This window comes from Tachypleus tridentatus, chromosome 4 (genome assembly GCF_004210375.1).
Source record: "Tachypleus tridentatus isolate NWPU-2018 chromosome 4, ASM421037v1, whole genome shotgun sequence".
Lineage (NCBI taxonomy): Eukaryota > Metazoa > Arthropoda > Merostomata > Xiphosura > Limulidae > Tachypleus > Tachypleus tridentatus.
The window spans coordinates 41,688,946-41,715,629 of record NC_134828.1 but is presented as its reverse complement, the minus strand read 5'-3'; the positions used below and the strand labels follow the sequence as shown (position 1 = coordinate 41,715,629).

Below are 26,684 nucleotides of genomic sequence, written 5' to 3'. Positions count from 1 at the left end.
GCTTCGTGAAATTAGCAGAATGTATTAGTGGGTTTTAACATGAATACAAATTAATATTACATTTATATGTACTGTTAATTTGGTATGTATTTAATTGTCATATAGATCTACTTTTTACCAACTTGAGGTATTTTTTGTTATAATACTTTTTTTTCTAATTATCTGAGGTCGAAATGAATGATCTTTAAATAATCTCAAGTTATGAGGTGCTGCACTAATGTTTTGGTCCGAAATATTATTGTGTTATTAAGTTACATTAATATCTACCAGGCGAGTACTTGGACTCATAAATTGTAGGCTTCAGAAATTTTAAGCAGAGGAGAAAATGAAAAAAGACATCTCAAAAATGTGTCTGTATTTTTATTAATGACTGGCTTTGGTGCAGGACGTTAACTCAAACTGGTTTTAAGAGTAGAGAGTTCTGACAACATATTCAAAAAATGAGCACAAATTAAGAATATAATCCAGATCATTTAGATGTTTTACTTTTAATACCAATTGCAGTCCTTGTGTGGTATTTTACAATACCTAGATTGCTTACATCAATGATAATTTTTATAATAATACTTATTAAGGGAAAATAATCTTCCAGCTTATACTGAGACTTTGCACATCCTTTCGAAATATGGGAATATGTATGATCTCATTCCAGAAGAGCACGACTCAGAAACTAGCTAAACAAGTGTAAAATTATGGAAAAAGTATTGTAATTTGGAATCTTTATATAAAGTTAAATATTGGTGAAAATTTGCCACTTCTTAGATTCAGTTTATCGTCGAAATGTCGTGCATTTATAATAAATTTTCTTCATTACTCAGTTAAGCTATTTCCAAATTTTTAGCTTTATACTTAACAATAGATTCTCCGAATTTTAAATGCAGATCTTTCTCTGACATATATAAAAATATTTCTAAAAAAGAGAGAAAAGATATGATTAAAATCTATGGCTTCTCATTAGTGAGCCGAGCAATCTATGATATTATACAATGTGTTTCGTCTCAGTTGTGTGTCTATTCATGTTCATTTTCTTCACAATTTGGCAAGAAACCATCTTTACTTTCATCATGAAAATATTTTGGAACTGTTTTCCGTTTTGCAAGCAGTTGCGGCAGAAGATTAATATTAATTACAACCAGTTGAGCTACAATGTTCACTCAGTGTTTTCAAATCAGTTAACAGACTTTGAATGTTGTTCACTTCATTATCAATGGTAGCTTTTCTGGTCTGCAATACTTGATTGCACTGATCGATGATCACAAGTACCAGCCAGGTTCTAGCCATCAAGATGCAAGAAAATGACTGCACATATTTGGTTATACAATTTACTTCAACTTTAGTTTTTGTTTGAGATATAAAACTGAGTTGAAGAATTTCTGATAGTGATCAACAATCCCATATAGATGAGCTCCAAAAAGCCTGACACTATCCATTCTGTCTGCCTATCGAGTTCCCTGAGGTCCATGATGAGAACAGCTCATATTCTTGAGAAGAATACTTCATATCTATGGGTTACAAGTAAATAGATGGTAAAGCTTTTAAATTGTTGCAAAGAATGTCTGAATCTCTTTGCAAGTTTCTGCTGCTTTTGCTTTTAAAGGATTGAAACTATAACAAATATGTGGTAAGAATTTAGCCAGGGGTTTAAATTTATTAAGAGAGATTGAGCCCTATTATACTCACTAGCCATATTGGATCCATTGTTGCATCTTTGAGCTTTGCAACCCATTATTAGAAGTTCATGATCAGCAATGCAATCAAATATTTGGTTAGAAATATCAGTCTTAGTCTTATCATTACAATCAATCCATCTTATAAACTATTTTGAATGATAAAGGAAGAACATTCTGATGGAATAGTTATATACCACATGATAAATGTTGTTTGTTCTTGACGAGATGAATTAGATGTTGTATTTTGAATCCACTATGACAAAAGAGTAGTTTGCTGTTTGTTTTTCTCTAAAACAATAGGATGTTACACAAAAGGATATACACCCCCAAATAAAATGTCTATAATTCTTTATAGAATAATTTTCAGTTTGACTGCTCTTTAAAACTGGAAATTAACATAAGAATTTGTCTCAAAACGTCTCTCAAGCTCACAACACTTAGCGTAACAGTTCTTATGATGAACACTTCTCTTATGCCTATCATAAAGTTCCTTCTAGCTATATGTTAGCCACCAGGCATTTGCAGTTGTAGCTTTATAGTGTAGTCCAGTTGGAGTCTTTGTGAGAAGTTGACACAGAAAACAGTAGAAAGTTTGCCTAATATTACCCCAAACTAGTTAATCACCATTTTGCAGCAAACTTTAGAAAAAAACTTGAAAAAGGAAAATTTTTAGGGTGTTTTAAAAGTTCAGCTCTAACATACAGCTCAAGATTATCAGCTGATACACTCTCATCAGTTAACGTATAAAATTAAAAGCCACTGAACTGTTGTGGCTTTTAGGAACCTTTTCCGAAAATTTTCTTCCAATAGTGATTACCTTTGGTTGTAGATAGTCATTTTGATTTTCAGTAACAGGATTTTCTAGGAAATTGTCACTGTTATTTTCTTATCAGTATCCTTTGACATTTCATCACGCTTCATGGTAATTTCTAACATCTAACCCTAAGTGGAAAGCTTTGGGATGATCTTTGCTTTTCAAAGCCAACAACAAAAAGTTTGCCTTCCTTTACTTTCAGCATATTCTTTCTGCTGTTTGAATTTCTTCTTCTGTCCACCAGATTTATGAATGTTAATAGTATATATAACTGCAATTCAAGCATCTTCACTTTTCGTGTGACAAAAAAAAAAAAATCATATGCGTATTTTTCGAATATAATAAACGCCATTATCCTCGCTATTTTAACAATAATATTGGAAACCTACTAATTAATAGGAAGTCTATTTTATGTGCGTCTCAACCATTTTCTACTGTGTAAGTTACAGTCAGTCTGTTACTCTGCTATTGGCAAAGTGATATCTTGGAATATTTTTAACCCTGCTACTTCGGTTAGAGTCCCCCATTGGGACAGCGTTAAATCTACGAATTTACAATGCTAAAATCAAGGGTTTGATACCCCCTCGGGAACACAGCAGAGAGCCTAATGTGGTTTTGTTATAAAAAATACACAAAAGCACACTTTGGTCAGAGTGCAGAACACCTGCCATCATCTTTTGTAGACTAGTTTAGAATTAAGTACAATACTGTACATGGGCAATATGTACTCTTCCCACAACGGATATCGAAACGCAGTTTCCAGTGGTGGGAGTCCACAGACATACCCCTGCGCCACTGGTGGTATTTTTTAGACTTCCAATAAAATTAAAACGAACCTCTTTATTATTGGCTTTGTAACTGATTTACTTTTATACATTTATTTTAATATATACGTCTGTTTCAGTTTGGTGCATATGACGTATATTGTTAGATGTGTATTGCGCAAGTCTATCCTGTTCTTTAAATTTCTAGATTTTCGAGAGTAAGAATCAGCAATATACGTTTTACGAAAATACTAGCGTATCTTTGGTTTGTTTTGAATTTCGCGTAAAGCTACACGAGGATTATCTGCGCTATCCTTCCCTAATTTAGCAGTGTAAGACTAGAGGGAAAGCAGCTAGTCATCACAATGCATCGCAAATTCTTGGGCTACAGGGCGAGCATATTTGGTGTGATAGGAATACTAGCATATCTTCAAATATTGTTGAACTTTCGAGAATACTGCCTCACGAGTATATAAAAGCTAGCTATCGCAAGACGCCGAGAGATAGATTTAGAATATTGTTGGTTAGCTATAATTAGTATACTATGAGCCTCAGAAACTATAATTGTGATTAAAGCTTATTAATCTGAAAACTACAGAATTTAACCAGAAACGTTTATAGATTTCTAACATTACAAATCATTCAAATTCAGTGAATTAATTTCGGATATTAGTATTTATACGAGTACATTAAATATTTTGGTAAAAGTCAGCTCGTAAGCGATGTGAGGCAAGCCAAGAAAAGCCAGCTGGTTAGCTTAAGAGAAGTATAGTGTAGTAATATCAACTCAGAATTAATTTCCTCTTAGTGGATTTGAACCGTCGATCAAATATTCAGTTCTAGACCAAATCGGAGACTCAATATAGTGTGTAAATTTGTAAACTCTTGCATATAAACCTATATTACAAATAACTATTGGTAATAAACATTATTCTAAGTTGTATTATTGTTTGTGTATTAATATATATGTGTGTTAAGAAAGAGAATTGTATGTATTAATTTTGTTGGCAAGTATCATAAATTTGACACACATCGACATTCAATTAACTTCTAAATTAACATTTCAGGCTATGTATAATATGCAACATAATAAATCGGTAGCTCATCCTAGATAGGTTATAATACGTAACAATTTTAACACAAATTGATAATACTATGAATGCCTATGGATATTTCCAAAAGACATATACTTTTCCGCGCAGATAGCCCTCGTGTAGCTTTGCGCGAAATTCAAAAAACAAAAAACAATATAATTTTCCCAGGCTTTTTTATTTATGGAGTTCAGAAGCCTGGGTAAGCATGAACACACGGAGCTCTCGCCCCGATTCTATATGACAAAGCGCTGAATCTCCACTAGGTATCTTGAAAAACAGAATAGAAAGCAAAACAAAACATGATCGCTAACATAGTGAAACGCCGAAAAACTTCGCGCTTATGAGCCTGAGTTCTGGATCTTTTAAGCAGCTAGAAATGCTTATCATGGAGCTATTAATTAGAAAGTGAGATGCACTTGTCACGTCTATCTCTAAGCTGCAGTCATGTGAAAAAGTTAGGACACCCTATGAAAGCCAGTGTATTTTTGTAACATTTTTAGATATATAGATATTTAACCTTAATTTTAGCACTACTGAGAGAATATAGGAATATAACTAAACAATTAAAACTGAAGAAAAGGCTTTTCAAGATCTTCTGAAAATGTAGTTCTACAAAAACGCATATTCTAACTGAGGAAAAAGTTAGGACACCCCACATTTATTCCCACTTAAAATGGCTCAACTCACACACAGGTGTATCACACCAGGTGCACATGATTAGAATATCGTTACTCAGTGTTTTCAATGAGGCTTGCCCTATTTAAACCTCAGGCATTTAGTTTTGTGTGCTCCTGCCTGTCGTAGTGCTCACTCGCGCCACTTCGTCCAACTTTTTAACAACTGTCTGGCTGCAGGGTCTCTGCCACCGGGAACGCTGGATGGGCTAATTACACTCATCTGTAAAGACCCCAGCCAGTCTGAAAATCTTTCCTTGTGGCGACCCATTTCTCTCCTGAATGTGGATGCAAAGATTATTTCTAAGGTCCTGTGTGCCCATTTGGGTGCAGTCATGCCTTCCTTGGTCTGCTGCACTCAGACTTGTGGCATGCGGGACAGAAGTATCCAACAAAATCTGGTGCTCCTTAGGGACCTGTTCTATTACATCACAGATCAGGATATTCCTGCGGTCTTTTTTTCCCTCGATCAAAGCAAAGCCTTCAATCGAGTTCACCATGGATTTCTGTGGTACGTTCTAGGGAGGTGTGACCTCCCTCCAGTTTTTGTTCAGTACGTGCAAGCCTTGTACGCGACCGCTTCGAGCAGACTCTTGGTTAACGGGTACCTGACGTCTTCCTTTTCCATCTTACAGGGGTTCGTCAGGGCTGCCCGTTGTCCCTAACACTTTATGTGTTAGTTATCGAGTGCCTGCTCTCTCATCTGTACAACTCGGTCTTGGTGCGTGGCCTCCAGACGCCGGGTGGGGGGTGGGGGTTCGTGCGTGACGTATGTCGTTCATGCAGATGATGTGAACCTGTTCCTTGAGAACTTTACATCCTTAGGTTCAGCGCTGGCCATCGTCCATCGTTACTCTCGGGCCAGTGCCACCCAGCTGAATATTCCCAAGTCTCGTGCGCGGGGCTTTGGCAAATGAGCCTCGTCTGACGACTCCCCGTTTGGTTTGGATTGGACCCCCTTCCCGATCACCTGCTTCGGGGTTCGTTTTCTCGTGAGTCCTAGGGCTGCTTGGGAGGGGTTGATTCAATGTGTTGGTTTGGCTGTGCACGATTACCGCTACTACCCTTTTAATCTGTTTGGCAGGGCAGAGGTGGTGCAGAGGAGGATCCTTCCCTTGGTCTGGTACCTGGGGGGCCGTCCTTTCTCTGGATGACTGCATTGCGCGAGCCATCGAGCGCCATGTCTATGTCTTCCTGTGGAGTGGCAAGCCTGAGGTGGTGTCTTGGCACTCCTTGACGCTGCCGTCTCGCAGGTGTGATCTGGGCATCCCATGTGTCCAGACCCAGTGTCTTTTCCTTGTTTTGTCTGTTACCTTTCACTGTCTGTCTTTGGAGGGTCACCCCTGTTGCCACCTCATGAGATTTATGATTGGCACAGGACACAGGCTCTTTGGTATTCCTTTGAACCTGCAGTCACCTATGTGTTTTGACCCTCGACTTCGTACGTTGACGCTGCTGCAGCGATACGGCGGTGTCGTAACGTGTATGTCGATATACCGACGGTCTCCTGTTCTCTCTACCACCTGCTGGTCCCCGCATGTACACACAGGATAGAGCGATACCACCCTGCTCTGCCGTGGGACGTTGTTTGGGGCCGCGTTGCACTGCACCATGTTGATCGCTACCTCCAGGCGTGTGGTGCATAACATCTTGCTGGTGAGGGAGCGTACCTACATGTGGAACTTGTGTGCAACTAAGTTGTGTCCCGTGTGTCACACCCAGGTGGAGTCTGTCTTGCACAGGTTGATCCTCTATCTGACGTTGGTGGAGATCTGGAAAAGGGTTGCGGGCCTTTTCCTGGTCCTGTTCTTCTCGGCAGAGACCATCGTTTACCATGTACCTGTCCCTGTTCCCAGCCACCTGGCCTTTACCTTTTAGTACACAATTATCATCTTTCAGTTCGTCATCTGGAACAACTTTGTCTTCGAGCAGGCTCCAGTGTCGTTCTTTTCGATACTTGGTAGGGCCAGGTAATGGCTGTTACTCCACCTTGAGGCGGACTACCGGCGCCTGGGTTCCGGGACGTTTTACCAACTCTGGCGGCCAGACGTCTCGTCCCTTTGTGCGTTGGTGGGGGGTGGGGTTGAGATCGGCTTCTGAGCCGCCCTGCCTCCACTCTCGCTTCTTGTGTTTTTGCATATACTAATGTTGTATATTTACTGTTTTCTTTTGTTCTTTTTGGTCAACTTTCATATCTGCATATATTTCATGTTTTTTCCATTTGTTAATATTAACGTTTACATATATTTAATGTGCTTTTTTTTCATTTCTTAATATTTCTTGCCTTACCTTTTTGTCCTGTATTCTTTGTTGTTAATAAATTCAAAATGAGAGCTAAAAAGCTGTCTGAGACATTCAGAAAGAAAATTGTAGCAGCTTATGAGTCTGGCAAGGAATTTAAAAAGATCTCAAAAGATTTTGAAATCAGCCATTCCTCTCTCCGGAAAATATTCAACAAGTGGAGGGCTTTCGAAATAACCGCTAACATGCCCAGGCCTGTTCGTCCAAGCAAGTTCACCCAGAGAGCAGATTGCAAGATGCTAAAAGAGGTCTCCAAACACTTTACCTCGTTATCACAGGATCTACAGCAGGCTATGTCTACTGTTGATGTGAAAGTGCATGCTTCTACAATCAGAAAGAGAATGCACAAGTTTAACTTGCATGGGAGGTGTGCAAGGAGAAAACCTTTGCTCTCTGAGAGAAACATCAAGGCCAGATTGAAGTTTACCAGAGAGAATGTAGACAAAGACCAGGACTTCTGGAATAATGTTCTTTGGACAGATGAGTCCAAAATTGAATTATTTGGACACCAGAACAGAGGACATGTTTGGCGTAAACCAAATACAGCATTCCAGAAAAAGAACCTCATACCAACTGTGAAGCATGTTGTTGGAAGTGTCATGGTTTGGGGCTGCTTTGCTGCAGCAGGACCTGGACAGCTCACAATCATAGAATCCACCATGAATTCTACTGTGTATCAGAGGGTGCTTGAGGATCATGTGAGACCATCTGTACGTCCATTAAAGCTGAAGCGGAACTGAACCCTGCAACACGACAATGACCCAAAACATATCAGTAAATCCATCAAGGACTGGCTGAAAACTAAGAAAAGGAGAGTCCTGGAATGGTCGAGTCAAAGCCCAGATCTTAATCCCATTGAGATGCTATGGTGCAACTCGAAACAGGCTGTACATGCAAGAAAACCCCTCAAACATCTCACAGCTGAAAGAATTTTGCATTGAGGAGTGGGGCAAGCTTTCTTCAGACCGATGTCAGAGACTGGTAGATGGCTACAAGGAGCGTCTCACTGCAGTTATTTCAGCCAAAGGGGGTAACACTAGCTATTAGAGGGTAGGGTGCCTTAACTTTTCCTCAGTTAGAATACGCATTTGTGTAGAATTAAATTTACAAATGATCTTAAAGTCTTTTCTTCAGTTTTAATTGATTAGTTATATTCCTATAATCTATCAGTATTGTTGAAATTGAGATTAAATATCTATACATCCAAAAATGTTACACAAATACACTGGCTTTCATACTGTGTCCTACCTTTTTCACATGACTGTACTCTGTTTAACAATTAGTCAAATAACAATAAAGATGTTTTATCCCATCTAATATATATCCAGTAGAAATACACATTTGTAATCTACAAATTATGTAAAAACTCTTCTTGTTGTTTTTCCCCTATGGTGTAAAATGTACAGCTTACTTAGTTTGAAAGTTTTTGTGTTTTATTTATTTGTTTTGAATTTTGTGCAAAACTACACGAAGGCTGTCTACGCTAACCTTCCGTAATTTAACAGAGAAAGACTAGAGGGAAGGCAGCTAGTTATTACCATCCATCGCCAACTTTTGCGCTAATCTTTTAGTGAGTTTGACCGTGGGATTATAACGCACATATGGCTGAAAGAGAGAACATGTCTGGGGTGACGGCTATTCGAGCCTGCGCGCATCTTCAGATTACAAACCTTACGCCCCAATAACTTGGCCATGCTGGACCCAAAAAGATTTGTAAGACAAGATTTTCCTATATTGAAACCCTGTTCACTCTCTAATAAAATTTTAAGTTTTGTTAAATGACTTTACAAAACGTCTTTTATTAGACTTTCCAACACTATCCCTATAATTGACGTAAGGCTCATTGGTGTAAAACATATCAGAAATATAATGACAAAATCTGTGCACATATGTTAATAATTTCTTTTCTTTTTCACCAAGGTGAAAGTAAAATGAATTCAAAACCTCCTAGAAATCATAAGATTGTTTATTATGAAATTATTTGAAATTTGGCGCTTTATGAAACTTTTACTGTATGAGAGTGCGCTGTGGTTCTCCAGCAAGCTTTTTCTAGTGAAATGTCAGTATTGGCATTGGAGTTGGTGCGTTAATTATGAAATGTGATAAATTCGTAAACTGATAATGTAACATCTCAGAGGATAACTCTCAAGATGTTAAAATATGCTGTACAGATGATTATAATTACATACTTTTAACTAACAATAACGTGGTTAACAAGTGATCATTTGGTCTGTCAAGGTAAACCCACCTTTTATTTTCTCAATAATTCGTTAATCCCCGTTTTATTTTTAGTTTTAAGTTCGTCTAGACTAAGTAATGAAAAAATGTTAAAACATGTCTATAATAAAAGCTTTTTAATTATGTTGTTATAAGTATCAAGCAGAAGCACTTTCTTAAGCAAGTTTAAACTTATTGATCATGAATGTCATTAGATTGGTATAATTTTAAGCATATTCTTGCAATTACACTTTATTTTTATTACATAATTGATTAACATTCAATTATATTTGTAGGTAAAAGTAAAACTCATGAAAAAGTGAAGCACAATGTTTGTTACTGTCTGACAAAGGACTTCTGCTCAAAACATTGCAAGTAATGATAAAGTTTTTGTTATATATATTTTAACATTTTTTTCATTATTTTTCAACATTTTGCAGTCTTCTTCAGTGTGTTTTTTCTAGACTGAGTAATTGCTGAATTCAGTTTTTGCTTACACAGCAAGAGCAAATTATTCAATAAGCAAACACAACATTCGTTTTTTGTGTTGGGAAAGTAAAGTTGTATTCATTGGAGTATGGCTTGTCTTATCCAGTATTTTCTCATTCTGTTATATTTAGATCATGGCACAATGAAATTGGATTTCAGTGATAATCTTCTAAACTACAAGGATAAAATCATTTCTTACCATTCTTTTTCAAGAGGAAATAATTTAATTAAAATTTAAAAGAGATATAATCTATAATCTTAAGATAAACCTTTCAGAGAAGCCAGTATATTTATAATAATCAAAAAAAGTAATATTAATAATCAGAAAAACTTACTTTAATTAATTGATTATTTTTATCAATAATATCTCTAATTGATTAACTCTTTTTACTATGAACTAGGTGGGTAAAAGTGAGCATTTTAAAGTGAAAATTAATGAATCAACTTTAATTAATGAATTTTCAATTTGTATTAATAAACCTAATCTGAAAAGTCCCTTATAACTCAGATCCTATTTTATCTAAATTTTGCCTTCTTGATTCAAAAAAGAAACATTTATAAATTCTCAAGTTTTCATTTACCTTTGTCATGATGTATCAGAGCTCTGATATCTACACTTCAAAATTTTTGGACTAAAAATAGTTTGGTATAGTTTACAATCAGGTAGAAATTCTTTGTTTAGTTCACTCCTACTTTATCTACAGAAAATACCTTTTTGATGCTTGAGTTTTGTATTGGAGTGTTTGATTTTTAGAGAAAGGAGACTTTATGACCAAGAATGCTAATTAGCCAAGAGTAAGTATTTTCTGTTAGTGGATACATATGCTGAGATTTCTTCTCCTTTATTGGTTGATTTGAAGTTTGTTCAGCCTGTTTATTCATATGTTGAATAAATGAATGGTCATTCTAAATACTTCAATCATAAATTTCATACTTTTCCTGGAGAACTTTCTCTGACACCTTTGGGGCAATCAGTTATAAACTGAAATTACTACGTGGTTAGGATTGGTGAAATATAAGAGAAGATACTAAGTTTTATAAAAATCAACAACTTAATGTTAATGACATTAATTCAGGAGGATGCTCAAACTTGTGAGACTCAGTGCAACAAAGGTAGAAATGGCTTCAATGTTTACTTGTGTGCAAGCACACTTGTGTATATTAATCAACTTTATGTAGCTTTTGGACATCTTTATACCAGTGGAAAGAGCAGATATTCTTTTACAAAAGTTTCATTATAGCTATTTGGTTTTAATGCCCATAAAATAACTACCTTTGGCTGTGAACATTCTATTTTTTGTTTTGAAAATCTAACAGAATTAACTTATTTGTAAGTTGCTTAGAAAGTTCAATAAATACATATTTATGAGATAAATGAAAGCATTGTGTGAAAGTATAAGATTTTGTATATGTATAATAAAGTTTTAAGAATAATATAAGTATTTAAAATTGAATAACATGTTAATCTTTTGTTTGACATAACCTTCAAAATTTACTTTGGTTTACTGTTTCACTTAATTACAGGATTTTAAGATTGGCCCTCACTTTTCAAACTGAATTAGCAAAGTTCATATAGAATTTAAATATGCAGCTTAGAACTTAAAACAAATTTCATGTATAAAAACATCACAAGGCATAATTAGTTTTTTTTTAGAGAGATAAATATTTAATATGACTTTTTATCAACATGCCTGAAGATACATTTAAAAATTGTTTTAGTTTTCTTATTAACAACAGATATCTGTATCATTCTATAGAGTAAGTTTCCATCTATGTTAAACGTGGCCCAAATTTTGATAGCCCATATGGATTATTTGTACTTATATAAGTATAAAGTTAATTTGACAGGTACAATGTGTTCATTCACCTTACCATTTGATACAACTCATTCTATAATATATCTTAACATTATCAATGCAGATAGGATTAGTGATGAAGTTAAATGTCATTTGCAAACATTATTGATTTACTGAATTATGCCCTTATCTATACTTTTAATGTAAATAAAAAGCAGAGGCCCAAGAACTGACCCCTGAGACACAAGGAACAAAGATGTAGCTGGACAAGACTCCTTTAATAACAACTGTTTATAATTCATCATGCAGCTGCCCTACAGCCTGTTTAACTAATCTTTTCTCAGTTAATATAATTTTCTAAGCTTATTTTTTGAGGCACATTAATACAAGCTTTTTTAAAATCCACACAAAAAGAAGTCCATACCCATTTCACTTTCCGTACAACATAAGTAACATCCTCAAAAATAGGAAAATCTGGATTGATAAGTTATGATTTCCTTTTGGTATTTCTTTTTGTCCTTCTTTTGTGATATCACATTCCACTAACTTATTTCATAAAGCTTCCTTTATCAGAGTGTAGGCTTTTGCCTATTAAATATTAAACAATATTTTGTCTTCTAACTTTTTATTCTTACTATTAAGCAAGTAGTCTTTCAATCTGATATTAATATGTATATTAGTTAACTATTTTATGATGAATCTTGTTTGTAGAAAATACATTTCTCAGTGTCTCCTGTTCTAGATGGAATTTTGTGAAGCATGGGAAGACACTTGCTCATCAGTTGGCAGAGCAGCAAGGGTTGGGAGCTTCAAGCAGTTGAAACAACTTGTTAGAATGGGGCGACCTGTTGATGCAGCTGATAACCGAGGATGGAGACCTCTTCATGAAGCTGCTGCTGTGTCCAAAGATCTGCGATGCTTAGAAGAACTTCTTAAGCATGGTTTTATGTTTATTATCACTATATTTGAGTATTTTATTTAGTGCATAATGTGTGGAATGAAACCATTTATTTACTGTCTTTAAGAATTAATTGAAATAATATTTGTACAAATAATTCACTTTTGTGAAATCTTTCATTCACTCAAATCACTTTTCTTACTTTTTCCTGAACTGTCAAGCCTACAACATACAACTTTCTTGAGCTTTTATTCACAAAACCTACACTATCACTGAGTTTGCAGTAAAAAAAAAGGGTGTTGCTAGGAGATGTGTTCATGATGCGTGAACAACAAATAATAATGTCCAAGTTAACAGTTAAACCAGTATCCTAAACACAACCTGTATGAAAGGTGATCTCCTTTCTCATTACAATGTGAATGGACAAGCACACTACCATTCTACTGTAGTAACTATTCCAGAGCTGTACTATAAAATCAGCTTCCAGCCAGACTAATTCCTTATTTTAATTTACAATTGAGAAGCCACACTTACTTCAAAGTGCTGTTTGCACCTACATACTCCTAAGATAGCTTTATACAGAAATGTGCCTACTTTATATAATAATCTGTAAAATAGTGGTGTAAGCTGATTTTTTTTTTAATAGTTTAATTGAAACATTTTGTATTACTTGATAAAGGAAGTTTTCGGATATGACATGATGATGTATGATAAATATAAATTTCTTTAGTGTTTAGACTATATAAAGCCTCAAATCTTTATACATTTGGGGAGAAAATATTTAAGAAAGCCAGAAAGCAAGTGGTTAATAGTTTGTTAATCATAAAGATAAGAGAATAATAACAATAAAAGTATATTTAATTATTTTAAGTATTACAAATGTCAGGTTGGATTTTGATTTGAATCTAAGTAGGTATCTTAATTTGATTGGAATTTAATATTGATTGTCAAACATTATGATACTAGTGTTAAAGTGGAATTGTAAATTCCAGACTAAACTTCGTGACGATTACTTGTACTTGAAGAGATATAAAAAATCTGAGATAGTTGAACGGTGGAAATATGACCAAATAGGAGGAGACAGGCCATTAAACAAATAAGAAGAAAGAGGCAAAAATTGAAGGAAGAAGCAATTGTAAATAAAGCTAAAAAAGAAATCCAAGAAGAAATGGATAAAAGATTTTAAGAATTAAGAACAAAAACATGAAGTATGCTGAAGTTCTTGGAGATATGCAGAAGGATTATAACAGCAAAACTGAAGTAGTACAAAAAAGTTATTTATAAATTGTTAAAAGACTAGGAAAAAAAATTACAAAAGGACATCAGCAAAGTGCAACACAATTATAATGATGAAATCAATGATATAAAATAGAACATCAGCACAGAGTAAAACATCTGGAAAATTAATTTGCAAGTACAAGGATAAAACCAACCACTTGTCTCTACATCAATCCAAGTTTCATTCTTCAAATATCTAATAGGATAACTCATTAGGTACACCTGTTATCACTACTGAATATAACCAATTCATAAATTTTATAGTGAATGAGAACATGTGAATCGGGCTAAAGTAAAGTAATTTTATATTGTTAAAGTAAGCTGTCCAGTCAGATAAATCTTTAACCATTAAAAGTTGCAGATAAACACCTGATTTAACTACCCAGAAATTATAAATTTATCAGTTCAAATGGCATTGAAACATCAAGTTGGTGTGTTGAAGTTTTAGAAGAGTTCAAAGGGTCTTTAGACGTCTATTAATTTAGAAAGGAAGAATTTAACCATATGACAATGTTTTTTTGATTGCAACTCAAAATGGTATGTTTACAGGAACTGTAGACAGAATTCTTTAATTGGAGAGCTGTTTACTCAGAATGAAGGAAGTCAACCATGGGACGAAAGGTGTTCCAGGTGTAAGGATATATTGATAGAAATTGCTCAGAAAGGATAAAAAAGGAAACTAAAAGTTTCTGATAACTATTTTTAGTTGTGAATAAGGTCATTGAACAACTTGGCACTACTTTATGCAGATAAACACCTTATTGCATATAAAGGCTTGTTTAGAGTATGATAGTTACAGTAGACTTAATGGGTGGTGGTTGGGAGCAATACTAGGTAGCTTAGGAAACTGGTTGAGACCTTTCATACTAGTATAATTCATCTACTGAGCTACAAATAAAGTGCCTTACTACCATAATGGGTGCTGGAATGCTAACTTCAGGAGGTAAGTTTATTCAACTTACGTACCCCCAAATGGTAGTACCTTATTTTATTTTTAAGTATTTTTTCATTTAATTGTAATCTGTTTTTCTTCTCTTTCTTTACTTTGGAGAGCAACCACCTTCCCACAACTGTTTGCAAGCAAGGAAGGGTGATGTAGATGTGGGATGTTATAAGCTTGAGAACCCACATCTTGCTCTTGTAATTTGTATTTGTTATTTTCATTTTAAGTTCTCTTGCTGTTTCTTTATTTCTTTATGTGAGACTGCAAACAAAGATTAAGACTGATAAATGGTGTATCTCCACCTCAGTGTGGGTTCTACTTCTTCAGTCACCTCCATAATCTAGGGTATATTTTATAATCCCACATTATAGCTTGTACGCTAGGGATCCTTTCAATTGGTGCAGCATTTGTTTCTGTTTCATCTTGTTTTTGTTTATAACAAACTACATGTTTATATACTTATGTTAGGAAAACAAAAGTTAAAAAAAAAATCAATTTAAGACAAAACTACAAAATCCTGTAATCCAAATGCTTTCAAAAGTTGGACTTTCCTTCATTAGAGGCAAACTATGCACATATCTGAGAAAGATGTATCCTTAACAGAAAATGATAGCCATAAACATTCCTGGTGATGCCAATGGAGAAATAGTTTTTGTAGAAGAATTTGTCAACAAAACAGACACTTATGACATTATCTGGAGTGATTGCTTGAATGTCACAAATACAGTATGCTCAGAAAATCTGTGTACATTAACAGCACCAACATTTTGTAGAGTGTATAGGACAGAATGAAGCTGTTGTACTTACATGTGTAAGTAGATTCTTTCTCTTGTTTGGTTATATTTTTGTTAATAAAACTAATATTTAATGGATTTAATAAGAAAACTTTGAATAAAATTATTAAAATATTCTGTAATAAATATGAGAATGTATTAAATAAATATAAAGAAGTAAAAAGAAAGAAATTTTACCATCACAAAACTATTTTTAGTTGAGAATAAGGCCATTCAACAATTTAGTACTTCTTTATGCAGATGAATACTTTACTGTATATAAAACCTATGTAAACACTAACTTTACTGTTTAGTGAGTATTTTCTGTTTAATAAAAGTATTTAATTTCTCAGATTTGGGTAAGTAATTGAAATGTTTTTAGGTATAAAGAATTTATAATTTATAGCACTATGTAATCTGTAAGTATTGTACTGTAGACAAGACAAGGATGTATAACAAATTAGCTGATACAAGATTTCCCTTAGAAAATAAAATGTTATTTGAAAATAAAAGATCCCAAATCAAGTAAGTTACATTCCTTGGATGATAGTGTTCCTTACTAGATATTTTACCCAAAACACCACTATTATTAATACATTCTTGGTCCTTTGCAAAAAACTTTATACTTAAGTTTTGGTTTTAATTTCTCATCCCACTTCTAAAGCTAGGTGGAAATTTATAGCTTTTATATTGGTTCAGCATAATTAAATAAAGTAATAGATTGAATTAGGCCCAGCTTGGCCAGGTGGTTAAGGCATGAGGGTCACAGGCACAAATCCTCATCACACCAAACATGCTTGACCTTTCAGTTATTGGGGCATTATAAAGTGATGGTCAATCCCACTATTCGTTGGTGAAAGAGTAGCACAAGAGTTGGCAGTGGGTGGTAATAACTAGCTGCCTTCCCTCTAGTCTTCCTCTGTTAAATTAGGGAAGGTTAGTGCAGATAGTCCTCATGTAGCTTTATGCAAAATTCAAAACAAAACAAACCAAGAATGAATTAAATAAACATAGAACATTTGTAGTATACTGTCATCATATTTGTTGCTACACTCCGTTTTCTGCTAATGAAACCTTTAAGCTGGAGAGAAAGTTTACAAAGCTTTGGCATTTGTATGTGATGTAAAGTAAAGATATCTGTAAAAGTTAGTGTTATTGATTAATGTGTGTGGATTGTATAATGCAAATAAAAATTAACAGCCAGTAAAATGGTCCAAAGGTTAAAAGTAAATTCTGAAGAATTTGTTGATTCTACAGAACTGTATGCTTATCTGTACACAATTTTATGTTTCAGTGAAATTTATTTTATTAGTATGTTTGTTTACTGTAAATCATGAACAAACACTTCCAATTATTTAAAATCCTCTGAAACAGAATTACTGCTATATTATTGAAAAGCCTTATACTCACCATACTAAATTTTCACTGAGAATTGAATTTTGATGAATTTTTTAATGTTGCGTGAAAAGCAACAAAATATCAGACTTGCTACCCTCATGAGTTTAATCATCAGTTCAATGTGTGTTTCCTTTACAAGTATTTCTGTTAATAAGAATGGTGGACGGCCATAGCATCACAAACAACTAAACTAAGCATTTGACATATAAAATATTACATAAATCGATAGATGTTAATGGATAAAACTATTTTTTACTTACACCTTCCTCAATGCTGGAAAATTTCAAACACAAGGTAATATGAATAATTGTTTGTTTTTGTTGTTGTAATGTTTTAAATTGGAAACAGTGATTATTTAATATTAATCTGTTTATTTAATGACTTTAGATAATTAGTATTTGCAACATCTGTAATTTATAATAATAAAAGAGACTGTATTTGTGTTTGTGATTTCCACAGCTCCAAGAGGAAAGAACATAGACTTGAAACTTTACACACATACTAAGGTTATTCTGAAGGTGTGAACCTGGGTAGTATTTTTTAGACTTGACTCAAAAATATTTTGGCCAATTTTTTGCCCTATAGTGTTTGAGCCCCATAATTCTACTTCATGAAGGTCTATAGGAAACTCGCATTTTTTCGAATTCTTACTTACTGAATGGACAACTTGTATGGAGGTTCCCTGTAATCAAACTGTTCTATCTGGATATGTACATTTTGCTTTTATGATTCATCATTTGAGACATCAAGTGTGACGTGATACATAATGGCTTTTGTATAGGTTAGATTCCATAAACATTTGAGAAACTAATTTTTAATAACTACAAATATCAAAAGCACCTCACATCAGACAATGGATATTCTCTTTATGTTAATAAAACTTGATTAGCAAACTATTGAATTGGAATTGGTTTGTAAAGAGTTAAGTAATGGTACAAATAAAACATGTCTGAATAATTACAGTTTTTGTTTGATTTTAAGCTCAAAAACTGGTTTTCCAACTTTTCAAGAACCAGAGAAAGTATACATTAACTATTAATAAAATATACTTGATTAAATTTAATAGTTTTTAATTTGTGGTTAAAGGAATTAATTACACTAAATTCATTGCTCTTTTTTTTACAGAAGACAAACTGAAATGAACAGTATTGTTTTACTTTAAGAAAAAGTTATAAACTGTATTGATGTATACTTTTTTAGCTCATTATTTTTTGTTTTCCTCATTTGAATTGGGCACTAGGTGCAGCTGTTAAAAATGTTCAAAAAGTCTGTGGTCATGAATTAAAAATGGAGAAATTGAGTACTGGTAGCTGTGCATAAGAGTGAAAGAGGCATATAGCTTGTCTTACATTATGTCATTATACAATAGTAGAGTTATAGTCTGTTGTTTTGCATCACTTTATTCTATGGTAATAGTGTTTAAATGTGAAACAGGGTTATTGTTTATTGTTTTGGTTCTGTCTTTAAATTGTGTGGTAGAATCCTTCATATTTTCTGAAAAGTATATTTTATCAATAGGTAAGTCTGATGTTAACTGGCAGACTCATGAGGGTGAAACGGCTCTTTTGCTTGCATGTAAACGGAGACATGGAGAAGATGCTGCCATTGCTGTTAGGATGCTCTTGAGATATGGAGCTAATGTCAACATTTCTGATAATGAAGAGGAAACCCCTCTATTAGCAGGTGATGAACTTTTATTTCAAGCAGCACTAAACATTAACTAGAGATAAAATTTAACTTTGTGTAATGGAAATGTGAAAAGTTGTGAGTTTGTATTATATTTATTATTTCACGTGGTAGACTGTAAAGCTCGAGAAAGGTTTATGGGTCTCACAGAGATAGGTTCCCTAAGATGAATTTTTACAGATAAGTAACAGTATAGCTTCTACTGAGAGAATAATAATAATAATGAATGTATATATAGAAGGAATAAATCATTTAGTATATTTATTTGCATGAGTTTATCATAATTTGTGCTGATAAGTAAAACAATGTTAAAACATAAATATTGATGTACATAAAAATTTATATTACAGGATTGAAAGATCAACATGATGAATAGTGATCATAATGATAGTTTATTGCTTTTATTTACAGCTTGTAGAGCTGGTTCAACATTAGTGGTCAAGTTATTAGTGGACACTGGTCAACCCAATGTAAATGTAGGTGACTGTAGTGGTTGGCATCCCTTACATGAAGCAGCCACAACTGGAAATTTAGACATAGTGCAAATATTATTAGCATCCAACAGTATGTTAGATGTACAGGATGAATGTAGAATGACCCCAGTTTTTACAGCAGCACAACATGGGAGGTATCAGTGTTTGAAGATTTTGCTTGATGCAATGAAGGAAAGAGGTTTGTGTCAAAAACCTTTTTATTTAATATCCCTCCATTTATATAAATACCAACCACATTCCCTCAGTATTTAGGTTAAAGACTGCTTTGAAGCCACAGAGCATGAAAGATAAATGTTTAAAGAAAAATAATGAAGCAATTAGTAACTTGTAAGTGCTAGATGTAATTTTGCCATTGGCTCAGTCATATGGACTAATTGGAATAGGTAGATATGAAAACTAACTAAACAGTTTTTGAAACTATATCTTAATTCCTTTCATGGAATAACTTTTCTCAACTTATACTGCCCTCTATATGTGAACATATTTTCTTGGCACTGGTCTTGATACTCCAACCTACCCTCATGTCTTCATGTGAGGCAGCTGCATGATAGCATACAAATGAGCACAATTAACTTCTGTGCAACTTAACCCAAATTCAATTCTTGAATGGCACTCATGATTTTAAGACACGTTTTTTGCTTGCTCTTTCCTTTATGAAATTTTTGATTATTTCCTTATATTTTTTATGGGAACTTAGTTTTTCTTTATGTTTGCAATTCTTGTGTTCTGTAATATTATTTAGCACATGCTAGCATAACATGGCTCTTATGCTAATATGTGATACTTTGGAGCACCCTGTTTTAAGCTTTTGTACTTCCACTCTTATTTGCCTTGAATTCTTAGTTTCATGCTACAATAATTACCACTGATGTTTTTACTGTAGTTATTCTACTTCGACTACAGTAGTTTTGTGTCTGCAATTGAAGGTGGAAGATGTTACAGCCTTGGTTTCATAGGAGTTTACTACTTTTATGCTTGTTCCTAATTCATCTGAGAATTATCTCACTATGCCTCGTTTAAGGATACTTGAAGGATGAGGGTTTCAACAGCTATTTTCCTTCCCTTTCCTATGTCACACTGTCACAGTTAGCTTCAGTGGAACTGGCTATTCCTCCTTTTCTGGAGTTAATAAATTAGGTATGTTATATTTTGTCTGCCTTCCCTGATTTCTATGATTTTTCCTTTTCCCTTTTAAGTGAGATGCCTTCGAGCCAATATTTTGTTCTCCCTTCTTTCTGGATATTGAGGTGCATGCCAATAGGTTTGCAAACCAGTTATGTGCAGGGGTCATTATGTCTAAATCTTCACATAACATGGCTTATTATAGGTCTGTTTCTTTTTTTGGAATCTCTGCAGTCAGATTCTCTTCTGCCTCTGTGTGGTTAGAAGTTTGAGAAGTTTTCTGTGGAAACTCTTGTCCTACTTTTCTTTTACACATGCCTGCTTGTCATCTTTCCACCCTTTTACTACAAACATGGCTTCTCTGTTGTTGGCATTTCTTTGGTTGGAATGCCCACTTTTATTCTGTGTTTCTACCCCTGTCTTCTTATGGAACTAATTCATTGCTCCCTTTTTAAGGAAAGATATCTTTGGGAACCTTCTTGACTCAATGGAAACCCCAGTTCAGTTTACATGTTTGCACATCTCCCACTTCTCTAGTGGCTTTCAAATTGTTTCAACCTCTTCCTGTGTCTTGTCCCCATTCTTACTCTCTTTTACCAGTGTCTTCTACGTGGGTCTCTGAGGTTAACTGCAGTTAATTCAAAGACAGCTTCAGTATCCCCATTGGTAATTGTGACTACTTTATGGGTTGCCAGTGTTTAGGAATCCTTTACTACAGATCCTTGAGTTCTGAAGGTTTTTTCTGAAGAGCTTATTTCTCTTTCTCTTCTGCTCTGTCCCTTCATCACATATCTTTCCCCTCTCTTGGAATCCCATTTTCAGCCAATGTTTTTTTTCTGAAACAGTTCCATATCTTCTTAACATCAGTACTACAGAACTTGGAGATCCTTGTAGTCTCCAAGAATTCTGGTATTCCTGCCTCATAATTGATTTCTCTTCCTTGAAACACTTCCTAGACATTCTTCAATTCACGCTGGAATCCTATCTGTCTGTTCAATGGGTCACTACTGGTCTTTGGATGACAAAGTTAGGTATCTCAAATTCTTACCTTTACCCTCTTAGTGTGGAGTCCTGTACGTGGTGAGGAGACCTTCCAGGGAAGGTTCTGTTCTTTCAGTTTACCTCCTCTGGGATCTAAACATCCACCTACGTGTTTACCATACGTGGTGACCTGTGAAGGGGAGGAGAGGATCCTGGTGGTTGAGGGGTCCAACCCTAACACACCATTTTGGCCTTGAATTCCTGTAGATGGGTGGCTTTTCCTTTTTTCCTATGGATGGATCCTCCAACAAAAAAGTTAAATAAAATAGTGAAAAAACAGTCAATAGGTAAACGACCATGTCTTGAAGACTCTGAGCAGCAATCTTCAACATCTGTAACACCTGTACCCCATTTTCTTATATTACATTCTCTTTCAGAAAAATCTTTAGGGCAAATGTCCCCCTTTTTTATTCAGAAGGGACTAGAGGGACTTGCTGGCTCTCCAAAGTCAGTAAAGAAGCTTTGATCTGGAGGCATATTGGTTGAAACATCCACATCCCAACACAGTGAACTCCTCTTGAATTCAAAAGCAATTGGGGATGTACCTATTGAGGTTACCCCTCATGCTACCTTGAATTCCTCATGAGGAGTTATTGTTGAGAGGGATTTGAAGAACGTCCCCGAGTCAGAGATTCTTATTGGTTTCTCCATCCAAGGAGTTTCTGCAGTGAGTCATATCTCCACTTGCAAAGATGGAATTATGATGCCAACCAATGCCCTTATTCTGACATTTACATCACCACATCCACCTGCCACCATCAAGGCAGGTTATCTTAATTGCAGGTACCAGCCATACATTCCAAACCCTCTCCAATGCTTTAAGTGTCAGTGGTTCGGTCAGTTGAAGACATCATGTCATGGTTCCTCGACATGTACTCGTTGAGGTGGCAAGGACCACGATGCCTGTGAGTGTGAAACAGACCCTCATTGCATCAGTTGCAATGGCTCTCACATGTGACACTTTTGTTCTTGCCCTAATTGGTTGGAAGAAAAAGAGGTGCAGTGTTTGAAAATGATTCAAAACATTACTTACTCTGAGGCTTGAAAGTTGCTGTCCACCACTTTATCTTGGACGTATGCTGCTGCACTTCGTTCCACGTCTACAGTGGGAGTGCAGACAGATCTCTCTGTGTCTCCAAAAGAATTGTTCTCAAAGCAAATGAAAAGCCTTTTGACCTCCATGATTAAAAATCATGAATCAACTTCAACACCCATCTCTGTCCCAAACACACATTCCAGCAAATTCCAAGATCCATTTCCTTTGTTTCCAGGTATGGGGATTTCCTTGGGCACATAGGATGCAAAACAATGATTCATTCACGTCTTCAGCCACTGGAATCCTTCCAACAACAAAGACCTGCCCAATCGACCCAGGGCAGGATCCATGGAAGTCGATAGACCTCCCTTGAATAAAGACAGTAAAGAAAAAAGACATGATCGTAAACAGAAGGGTTCTCCATCCAATTTGCCTACACATAAATAAAAATGGCCACCTTAATACAATGGAACTGTCGAGGTTTACATTCTAATCTGGATGACATCAAAGCACTGATTGTTTCCTACCATCCTGTATGTCTTTCCTTACAGGAAACATTTCTGAAACCTGCTGATACAATCACCTTTCAGCAGTTTTCTTTGTACATAAATGACAGGCTGTGTGCATGGGGGGTGGCACTGTTGGTTGATCAGCACGTGCCCACCTTGTTTTTGCCACTTGATGTACCCTTGGAGGTGGTAGCCATCAGTGTTTCTTTAGGTCATACCATCATTGTTTGTTCTCTCTACCTGTTGCCTGAAGTGACATATGATCAGTCAGACCTTGATGTTCTCATGGAACAGTTGCCATCTCCCTTTTTAATCCTGGGGGACTTTAATGGACATTATCCCATCTGGAGAAGTGCTGATGTTGATGGGAGGGGTTACTCTGTAGAATATATGCTCTCTTATCACAACCTTTTTCTTTTTAATAGCAGTTCTTATACTTTTTATGCACATAGTCTGTCCTTTACTGCTATTGATCTTTCAATTTGCTCCCCTTTACTATTTTCTGATTTTTCATGGTGGGTTGACAATAATCCACGAGGCAGTGATCATTTTCATTTAATTTTGAGAGAGACTGGCTGTGATTGATACCACCTGACCCACATGTCCCAGTGGAAGCTGGATCAGGCAATCTGGCCCTCTTTTGCTGCTCTGACAGAACTTGATCCTGCCATTGTTTGTTAGCCATCAATAGATGACTGTGTGGTAGCAGTAACTAACTGTATTATACAGGCAGCTGCTCAATGTTATTCCTAAAATATTGACATATTTTCCACGATATCCTTGTCTGTGGTGGAATCCTTCCTTCCACATGGCTGGAAAAAATGGGCCTGGGATACTTTTTGTGGGTATCAAACTCTCTCACACCGCATTGCTTTCCAGCAGGCCCTTGCACATGCTTACTGGGTAAGACATCAAAGTCAGAAGGAATCTTGGATTAAGTTCACAACCAGCATATTTTCTACCACCAGTTCCAAAGTCATATGGGACAGGATTCGAAAGGTCAGTAGGTAATATAATTCTATCCCCATCTTGATCTTGCTCTCTGATGGCCAAGAGGTAGCTGATACCTGGAGCTTTGCCAATACTCTAGTTGAAAGCTTTTGCTGGGTATCTAGCACTTCTGCTTCTTCCTCCACCTTTTTAGCCATCAAGATTTGGACAGGGGGATCACCTCTTTCCTTTTGAGCTGATTGTCTCTATGACTATAATCATCCCTTTACACTGGTGGAACTCAAAATGGCTCTTCATCGGTCTGGTAGTATATCGGTTGGACCTGATGATGTGCCATCTATCTCCTGCTTCTCTTACTATTCTTCTGATTGTTTTTAACTGGATCTGGCAGGAGAATGTTTTTCCTGATACTGGGTGCCAGGCTATTGTCCTACCTTTCTCTAAGCCTGGGAAGGGTCCCAAGATTCCTTCAAACTATCATCCAAGTTCTTTGATGAGCTGTCTCTGTAAGACCTTAGAGAGGATAGTTAATGCTCATTTTGTTTAGTTCTCCAATTTAAACAACCTTTTCTAGCCCACCCAGTGTAGGTTCTGATGACAACATTTTACCGTGGACCACCTGATTCAACTTGAAACGTTATCAGAGAAGCCTTTTTCAAATGATAACTTGTGTCAATATTCTATGACATTGAGAAGGCTTATGATACAACATGGAGGTATGGCATTTTGTGAGACTTCCATACATATGGTTACATGAACATTTGCCCATTTTTATTAAAAAAAATTTTAATAGCTGGGAGATTTCAAGTTCATGTGGGTTTGTCACTTTTCTGTTCTTTTCTACAGGAACTTGGAGACTCTTGGGGCTGTATTTTGAGAGTCACACTTTTCAGTATCAAGATTAATGCCATCACTGAACAACTCCGTCTCACTATTGCAAACAGGCTCTATGTCGATGACTTTCGCATCTCATGTCAGTCCTTGAACATGAGGTATATTGAGCGGCAGCTACAGACTGCCCTCAATCGTTTACTGAAGTGGACACAGCAAATGGTTTTAACTTCTCTCTTTCTAAAACTGTTTGCATGCAATTTTGCCACCGATGGGGCAATCACCCTGATCCTGAACTCTGTTTCAGTGAAGTTGTGCTATGTGTGGTCTCTGAGACAAAGTTTTTGGGGCTTATCTTTGACACCGTAAGCTGATCTTTATACCACACATCAAGCAGCTATGGGTAAAATGTACAAGAGCACTGAACATTCTCCGTGTCCTCTCTTCCACCACTTGGAGAGAGGATCAATGTTCTATGCTAAAGATATATTGTGCTCTTATTTGATTGAATCTCAACTATGGATCACTAGTCTATGGCTCTGCCAGAACTTCAGCCTTAAAGATGTTGAACCCCATTCATCATCAATGACTTTGGCTCTGCACTTCCCCAGTTCAGAGCTTATACATAGTCTCATGAACCTTCTTTGCACCTACACTGTTTGCAGCTGTCTTTACTCTATGCTTCGAAACGTCGTTCCTTACCAAAGCATACCACCTGGAATTGTGCTTTCCTTCCTCAGTGGATCGTACATTTTCAGAACAGACGATCTACCATTGGTCCTTTTGGCCTTCTTATCCAGGAACAGTTGGATGAATGTTCTTGGATAACATTGCTGTATCCACTGGTTAGCCCATCCCACCTTGGTTTCTTACAGTTCCCAAATGTGATCTATCTTTAAGTCATTTGAGAAAAGCAGACGCTCTTTGATTGGAAATACTGTCTGTTATTCGCTGAACATCTTTTAAACCATCCTTCCATTCCTATTTATACAGATGGTTTGAAATCAGGTGACTGTATGGGCTCTGCCATGGTTTGTTGTGGTTCGGTGGTTGCATGCAGAATCCCCTCTTCAGCTTCTGTGTTCACTGCTGAACTGTACACCATTTCTCTTGCCCTGGATCACATAGAATCTAAGCAGTACTCAAACTGCACTATTTATACTGACTCGTTTACTTCTCTACTGGCTCTAGAATTGTTTTTAGAGTTCACACCCTGTTCTCACCAATATTCAAAACCAACTGGCCCATTTCTCCTCAACATCTACTTCTATCTGGTTTTTCTGGATACCAGGCCATGTTGGTATTCGTGGGAACGAGCTCGCTGACACTGCAGTTCAGTCTGTCTGCTCTGGCACTATCACTGCTGTGCCTGATCCTTACATGAACTATAGTCCTGTATTCAAGGCTCAGCTCCATGCCAGCTGGCAGTTGACTTGGAGTGAGCAACATGAAAACAAGTTTTTCCAAATAAAATTCTCTTTTAGGCTTTGGTCGTCTTGCTTCTGTAAAGATTGGAAAGAGGAAATTGTACTAACTAGACTACGCATTGGTCACAGTTTTTTAACTCATTGTTTTCTTTTATCTGGAACTGATGCACCAATGTGTAGTCCGTATAACACTCATCAAAATAAGCCATATTTTACTGTCTTGCCGTCGTTATGACTCAGTGACGGTACCATTTTAAACATGTTTTGTCCCAAGGTTTGTCCATAATGTTAGACAGTGTTATTGGTGATGGTGACACTGTCCACCTTGTAAATGTTTTTTAAAGGCCATTAATCTTTTTAATGCTATTAACATTTTTTAATTTATACATTAGACCTATTTAATGTGATTCCCTTTTAAGAATCACAGTCCATCTAGTTTGATTTGAAATTAGAAAATGGCTGTAATGTCAAAATATTC

The 26,684-nt window shown here is 35.8% G+C and overlaps 1 protein-coding gene across 4 annotated transcripts in view; it reads left to right on the top strand.

Moving 5' to 3' along the window:
- The first annotated feature begins 8,924 nt into the window (after positions 1–8,924).
- Positions 8,925–26,684, top strand: part of LOC143248940 (ankyrin repeat domain-containing protein 16-like) — a 42,997-nt gene continuing 25,237 nt past the window's right edge. For 2 of the 4 annotated variants that reach the window (XM_076497963.1, XM_076497961.1), the window contains exons 1-4: positions 9,327–9,555; positions 12,562–12,760; positions 18,628–18,792; positions 19,207–19,467. In XM_076497963.1, the coding sequence (XP_076354078.1) occupies positions 12,562–12,760; positions 18,628–18,792; positions 19,207–19,467 (625 nt within the window). In that variant the 5' untranslated portion in view covers positions 9,327–9,555. Of the gene's footprint in view, positions 9,031–9,326; positions 9,556–12,561; positions 12,761–18,627; positions 18,793–19,206; positions 19,468–26,684 lie in introns of those variants that run through there. The other 2 variants (XM_076497962.1, XM_076497960.1) reach the window with 2 other exon arrangements.